The 7,805-nt window shown below is 39.8% G+C and overlaps 1 protein-coding gene across 1 annotated transcript; it reads right to left on the reverse strand.

Annotated features, from left to right (window-relative positions):
- Positions 1–1,444: 1,444 nt before the first annotated feature.
- On the reverse strand, positions 1,445–3,671 carry LOC149842335 (uncharacterized). The gene has a single exon (XM_089999075.1). It carries the CDS (start codon positions 3,152–3,154, stop codon positions 1,775–1,777), a length of 1,380 nt encoding a protein of 459 aa, XP_089855201.1. The 5' UTR covers positions 3,155–3,671; the 3' UTR covers positions 1,445–1,774.
- Positions 3,672–7,805: the final 4,134 nt, after the last annotated feature.

A 7,805-nucleotide genomic window follows, 5' to 3' on the forward strand; every position in this document is an offset into this window, starting at 1 on the left:
ATTTCAGTTATGTAATCAGTTTCTTAGTATATTTTAACTTTTTTTTGTTAATCTCATATATTTTCCAGTTATGTAATCACTTTTTAGTTACTTTTATATGTTAATCTCATATTTTTAAAAATAATCTCATATATTTTCCAATTATGTAATCGGTTTCTTGGTATATTTTATCTTTTGTTGGTTAATCTCATATATTTTCCAGTTATGTAATCATTTTTTAGTTACTTTTATATGTTAATCTCATATTTTTTAGAATAATCTCATGTATTTTAATTTTTGTAGGTTAATCTCATATATTTTCCAGTTATTTCAGTTATGTAATCAGTTTCTTAGTATATTTTAACTTTTTTTTGTTAATCTCATATATTTTCTAGTTATGTAATCAGTTTTTAGTTACTTTTATATGTTAATCTCATATTTTTTAGAATAATCTCATATATTTTCCAGTTATGTAATCGGTTTCTTAGTATATTTTATCTTTTGTTGGTTAATCTCATATATTTTTCAGTTATGTAATCATTTTTTTAGTTACTTTTATATGTTAATCTCATATTTTTTAGAATAGTTCATGTATTTTAACTTTTGTATAATCTCATATATTTTTCAGTTATTTCAGTTATGTAATCAGTTTCTTAGTATATTTTAACTTTTTTTTTGTTAATCTCATATATTTTTCAGTTATGTAATCAATTTTTAGCTACTTTTATATGTTAATCTCATATTTTTTAGTACTTATTTGAGATTTTCTATTTCTTATTGGTTGTTATTTCATCAATAAAGCATTTTTTATTTATTTATATTTTTAGATATTTTTTTATAATTTTTGTAAAATTTTAAAAAAAAATTGAGGCTTACCCTTTACACCTCCCCTCGGTTTTTGGTGGAGCGCCTCGACTACACCTCGACGCTTTTTGTGGATCATAACCACTTTGATATCAGATCATTTCATTATTCTATTAAAAGTAATTTTTTTTCCTTACAATGGAACCCTCGCCGAAGCAAGAAAAACCCCAAATGGGGCCCCACGACCACCCTGCCTTATGTGGCCCACCTCTAAAAGCTACTGACATCCAGTGCCTTCATCCTAGAACCTTCAAAACTATCCCACTAGCCACGGGAGGTTTTAGTGAAGACGACCATTCTTTTTTCTTTTGAGAAGAGAAATCCTTTAAAAGGTACACCTCCTCTTCTCCGTTTATTCTTTGCCTCTCTAAAACCCTAAACCCTAACCTATCTCTCTAATAATCTCAGTCGGTAATCGAGTGGGTTTTAGGGTTCATCCATATCTTTTCTGCTGATTTTTCTCTCTTTTGGGCTTTGCTTTTCTCGATTGCGTTGAGAACTGCTGTTTTCCAGAGAGTCTATAATCTCGGAAATTATTTTATTACTAAGGTTTTCAATAGATAGTTGTGTACTTCATATTCTTCTCTTGTTCATGTATGAGATGGATTTACTGCAGAATGATGAATGATGCAGTGCTCGTGTTTATTTTACCTTTTTGAGGGTTTTACTTCTGCTGTTGAAGCATGCCTTTGCCATGAAAAAAAACTTTAATGATTATTATCTTTTTTTGTTTGTTAAAAGTAAGACTTCATTACACCAATCTCGATTACAATTTAAGGAAAAACATAGAAACACGCCATATAGACTCGACTCTATGTCTAATAACAGGAGACATACAAGAACAGTCCACACTGCACAATATCTAACTGAAGTTTCGGAGAAAGGATGAAGAAAGAGATGTATACTCTGTAAATTTTTTAATCTCTATCCTTCATTTAACAAGCCCAAGGTTGAGGATGCCCCAAGAAGTGTTAGGCCAAGACCTTTCCTTTGCCTTCATCACCAACACCCTCGCCCAAGCAATCCAACCCTCCCATGCCATCCTCTTATCCCAACTGCTTCCCCATTCCAACATCAACCTCAACCCTACCTCAGCCTCCCTCTCCCCCTCTTCATACCTCCACACAGACAGATAAACCTGAGCCAGCACCACATGGGGCTCTCCCACAAACGGGTTCTTCTGGCAACACCTGACCAAGAGCTCCACCACCTTCTCATTTCCTTCCCCTCCACAACTGACTGCCTCCCAATACAGGTCCCTTGCCTCAATCTGATCAAGTTGGTTCAAAATCTTGGAACAGTTCTCGAAGACAGGAGGCATCACAAGCTCTATTTCCTCCATCCTCTCACCAAAGTACCTACCACCCAATTCTCCATTTTCACCATTGTTCTCGTTGTCACCGTTCTCGTGCCTACCACCTTCACCACTTTTAATCCCACCGTTCTCCTCATCTCTCTCCATTATGTAGAGGGTTTCTTCCCTCACGATGAGATTGTACAGAGCACCCATCCGAGAGATGGAGTTCATCCACAGCCCGGGCTTCCCATCTCCCGGCCAGATTGCCCCGAACCGGTTGCCCGAGAATTCCATCCGGCCGTTGGAGTTCTCGAAGAGGGCATCCTGGAAACCAAACAGCTGGTCGCTGAAATCCGCCATCGTCATCAGGAGGAACACGGCGACGAGCCGGCGGGGAACGACGACGTCCTCGCCAGTCCTGATGTGCTTTACCGTGATACCCTCAGCCGGCACGAGGGCCTGCAGCTTCCTCCTCCACTCCGGCAGGTGGGCGGTTTTTCGGGCGGCTTTAAGGGAGGCTTCGGACTCGGAGAGGGCGACGACCAGCTCGGCGTCCGTGTAGCGGAAGAGGAGGTCGTCGTGGATGAGTGACTGGCGGGGGACGATGCAGAAGTGGTGGACGAGGTGCTCTGCGGGGCCGCCGATGAGGCAGCGGACTTCGGGGCGGGAGACATCTGGGGGGAAGATGGCGAGGTTGACGTAGGAGTTGGAGTAGGCAGAGTGGAAGAGGCCGCAGCGGGAGACGGCGGGAGGGGAAGACCAGAGGTGGAGGATGCGGTGGACGCCGAGCAGGTGGTGGAGGAAGTCGCCGTGCTTGTGCCAGCATTCCCCGGCACCCGCCGACGCCAGCACCTCCACCAACCTGGGCAGCTCCGGATCGACGCGGGACAGCTCTCCTCGGAGGAAGGGGCGTGCTCGGTCCAGTATGTCGCCTAGGAGGAGGGTTCTGCTTTCCTCCTGCCGGGTCGCTACTGCTGATTCTAGGGGCTGTTGGTTTTCCTTTTCCGGTGACATTTTGTTCCTTGCTTGGTTTTGCAGAGCAGAGCAGAGAGTCAAGATCCGAGTTTTAAGCGACTCTTATGTAGTGATTATCAGGATCACTGCTAAGAGAATCCTGACTCCTGAGTACGTGGAAGGAACCAAAATACAAATTGGACACTGTGCTCCCACGGAGGGAGAGAGAGAGAGAGAGAGTGGATAAGGTTAGATGTTTGTGGTGGACGTGGCCTTAGGATAGTCGTTTTTTTTATGCCTATGACACTTGCGTATGAGTTCCTCCTCAGTTTGCAATGCTTCAAGGCTTTACCTGGCGAGGGAAGATGACGTGAAATGTGATTGCACACTTTTGGTGTGCTGCACCTGGTCACCCTTCACCTACTGTTTGGTCCTCACAGCTGACACAGGCTGTATCCCCAACATATCAGGTGCAGCTCTTACCAGGCAACGAGGTAAACAAAATGGTGAAAATTAAATCCAATTAACTAATGAGGTTACTTTTTTTATGCAGCGATGCTGCATGTTTACCATCCATCTCAATATATTTCGACATGGACACCACACTGATCTTGAGAAATGTCATGATGGGTGGCTGTCAAGCAACTCGCTACATGCCGATCATGAAGCAATGCTTCATATGATGTGAACACAAACTTTATCAAAGCTTGTACGATAAGTAGTCGAATTAACTAATCGATGGAGAATACCATATTTATCAAAAACAAAATGGATGTTTAAGGATAATATTTAGAACATGGGGTTAAGATTAAATCGTATCGGTCATGAGACCCACATGCATGGGACCACATGGCCATACCAGACCAAATGTGTGCAATGGTTCACACATGGGCCAACAATGAGTGCGCGCAGTGTGCATGAATTGCCTTAGATGCTTATTAGCTGACCCTGTTCCCTGTACAGTTTATAATCGGTTAAAGTATAGGCTACACCAAGCTTAAGTAAGCCCAGATGCATATCTTATAGAACCAATTGAGTCACTAAAAAATGGTTGGGCCAGGCGTAAACAAGTTTGAATCTTATTTCACACATAAGAACTTGAATCCATTCCAAGCCATGGCCTATTATATTCAGATCATGGCATATCTAGTCTGTAGTTCAGATTTACCCCACCCAATCATACCCCGAGTTTTGAATCTGCTGAATCGCCCCATAAGTATCGTATCAACAGAAAATCAAGATATATCGGCTAATTTTTAAAAAAAAATGAAAAATGGTCAAAATATATGTTTAATATTATTTTGACACATGCCTTTCCCTTGTTAAAAGTTGGGCGATTTAGATTGATTCACCTCTAAATCAATATCATCCAATTCACCTCTAAATCAAAATCTGAAAAATGGTCAAAAACATATGTTTTATTTTAATATTTTTTTAACATGGGGGGTTTTTATAAGGTTAAAAAAAAAATCAATGGTCCAAAATCTTTGTAAAATTTTTAAGCCCAAATATCATTTTTTTAATCAAAAACACATGATCCAGGTGTGGATTTCTTATAAATTGACCATAACCAACACATTTATAGGGTCGAAACTGCGAAAAAAAACACTGAAAGAGCTGAAAAACCCATTAAGCATGTATCATTAACCACCTACCCTTCTCTCTCTTTATGTATATAGTAAGTCGTTTGTGCATGATCAAATTGAACATGACGGTAACATGACATTCTGATCGTTGGATCTAAATGAGATCCAACAGCTAGGGAAAGCGGCGTTAAATGCTCATTTTCGTACCCATTTAGAACCCTAAATGCCTTTTCTGCTTTCCCTCTCCCTCTCCATGTCCGTCGCTCTTCTCTGCTCCGAACTTGATATTATTTTACAGGTCTGGATATCTTTTTTTTTTTTTTTAAGATTTTAAAATTGTTGTTAGGTGAGTCTAGTTAGGAATAGGATAAGTCATGTTGAGGCTTGAATCATTTTTCTTTTATAATGTTATGGCCCTAATGGAGTCGAAGTTTTTCGGTTTGGCGTGGATTTCCAGGAACTAGGCCATTTTGCTGCTTTATTGTTTGAAACTAAGGAGCAATTTCGTTTTGCATGAATCATTGAAGTCTTTTGGTATTAATGTCTTTTTACATGTTTCTCAACCTTCGATTCTTAAAAAAAAAATCTTAGGCAGAAAAAGGATGAGGATGATAACCCTAGGTGTAAGATGTGATTTTTGCCTGTTTAATGGCCCATGTGTCCAAGGCTGTGCCTGGTGTTAAGAGTTATTGCTTGATTGCTGAGTTAGCCACATGCAAGAGTTGGTGCCTATATACATATTGTTATTCCAACCTAGTGAAAACAGGATTTCAGAAAAGAGAATTCAAGCCTAGAGGCACGTTCTTAAGATCGCTATCTTTAGAACTTCAATCGCCCCACTCCGGAAATTCCGAAGATGCGAAAAAGGGTTTTGTTACGACTGAGTTCCCAGGATACAACTAGGCTTGAACCTCAAGAGAGTCACTGCTTCGCAAGAACAGATGACCTCTCCCACACATGAACTCTGCAAGCCAAACCGAGAAGAAAGAAAGGAGAAAACTGGAGAGTCAGAAATTCTGATAATCTTCAAAAAGACGAAAATAGAAGAATTTATAGACTTTTAGAGAGGCCAAAACGTTTTGCGATAAATGAGATTAAAGGCCATAAATCTGACAGTTTGAAAATAGGACAAAAGGTACCTGAACGGTCACCCACCTTTGACTGTCAATCAAAGGCCTCCAAAACCGTCCAACAGTCACAAAGCGCCTTAAACTCAATATAAATGCTATTAAACCTTTCAAACGGCCAGATGTCTCAAAACCGAAAAATCAAAATGGATATTTGCGCCTCATATGCACCTCGCACCGCTGCGAGCGTGCGAAGTGCAAAGTGCGCCATCAAAACGCCACATTGCGCCTCAAGCGCCCTTGCGCACGCACGCGCGCGCGCGCGCGTGTGCTCGAACGGCGCGTCCGTTGCTGCACGATGCGCAGCAACGTCCGCAATCCACCTAAATACTCAAGGCTTACCAAAGTAAAGTATAGATTACAAACTCTCTATTTAAACCTCTTGGAAAACTTTTCTCTCTTAGATATGGTACTAAACTTTTTCCAAAACACTTTTGGTAGTAACCATTAATAATTTAAAACTTTCCTAACAATCCCCCACTAGTTTTAAAATATATTTGGCTTGCATAGAAACTTATGCATTAGTGAGAGTGTCTGCATGACTTGAACCCCCACTATATGAAAGAAAACCTAAATTAACCAAGGTGTTAAGTGGACTTACCTTGAACTTAGCCCCTTATATTGTTAACGGAGTTTTCAATCATACATCGGTTTCCAAAAGTTCGATTGTGTGGATTTCATGTTGGCACATTTAGAGCCTTGTGCTTTCCTGGATTCATGAGTGCTCTAGAGAATTGCCAATTCTCATAAGAAACGGCTCACATTTCTACACTCATATAGGTGAGTTTGTCTAGGTGTACTGTAACACACACCTTAGCCTTAAGGCCTACAAACTCATTAAGAGCTATTAGCTCAACCCTCATATTAGTTACAGCTCATGAGCACACATTAGTAATGGGCTTACATAAATATGCTCAATATCTGTCATTCACCAATTTGTTTCCCATTGAACCTATGCATGTGGGATCTCCAACGCTCTAGGTTGGGTATCCTTAGGTGATGACTTAATTGGCTTAATTCCCATTCCCCTCGATGTTTTATTGATGACATCTCTCGAAAGGCCTTTCGTAAATGGGTCTGCCAAATTTTGACATGACTTCACATATTTCAATGAAATAATATTGTCATCAATCATTTGTCTTATAAAACTGTGTCTTAGACTAATATGTCTAGACTTCCCATTGTATTTCATATTACCTGCTTTACATATAGCTGATTGGCTATCACAAAACATTGAAATAGCAGGTATAGGCTTCTCACCTAGTGGAATATCCACTAGCATATTCTTAAGCCATTCAGCTTCTCTACAAGCAGATGCCAAAGCAATAAACTCAGATTCCATTGTAGAATGAGTTATACAGGTCTGTTTCTTAGACCCCCATGCAATTGCTCCTCCTCCAAGGGTAAAAACCCAACCACTCGTAGACTTGGAATCTTCAAAGTCAGTATTCCAACTTGCATCACTATACCCTTCAATAACAGCAGGAAACTCGGTATAGTGAATTCCATAGTCTAAAGTATGCTTTAGATATCTAAGAATCCTGTTCACTGCATTCCAGTGTTGATGACCAGGATTATTAGTGTATCTACACACTTTACTCATTGCATAGGCAATGTCAGGCCTTGTGCAGTTCATTGCATACATAAGGCTACCTACAACACTGGCATATTTTAATTGTTGAACACTAGCACCATCATAAGGAGTCAATTTCATATTTGGATCATATGGGGTGCATGCTGGTGAACTATTAAGATATCCATACTTTGTAAGAATTTTCTCAATATAGTGTGATTGACATAATATAATGCCATTTTTATTTCTTATTATTTTGATTCCTAAAATAACATCTGCAACACCCAAGTCTTTCATACAAAACAAGGAAGATAAAAATCTTTTTGTTTGATTTATGCATTCACTATTGTTACCCAAAATAAGCATATCATCAACATATAAACAAATAATAATAATTGAGTCACTATCTACTTTACTATAGACAC

This window comes from Nuphar pumila, chromosome 3 (assembly GCF_984573655.1).
Source record: "Nuphar pumila chromosome 3, dmNupPumi1.hap1.1, whole genome shotgun sequence".
NCBI classification, from domain to species: domain Eukaryota; kingdom Viridiplantae; phylum Streptophyta; class Magnoliopsida; order Nymphaeales; family Nymphaeaceae; genus Nuphar; species Nuphar pumila.

Coding starts and splice junctions, on each gene's coding strand:
- LOC149842335 (XM_089999075.1), bottom strand. CDS start 3,154: ATGTCACCGGAAAAGGAAAACCAACAGCCCCTAGAATCAGCAGTAGCG.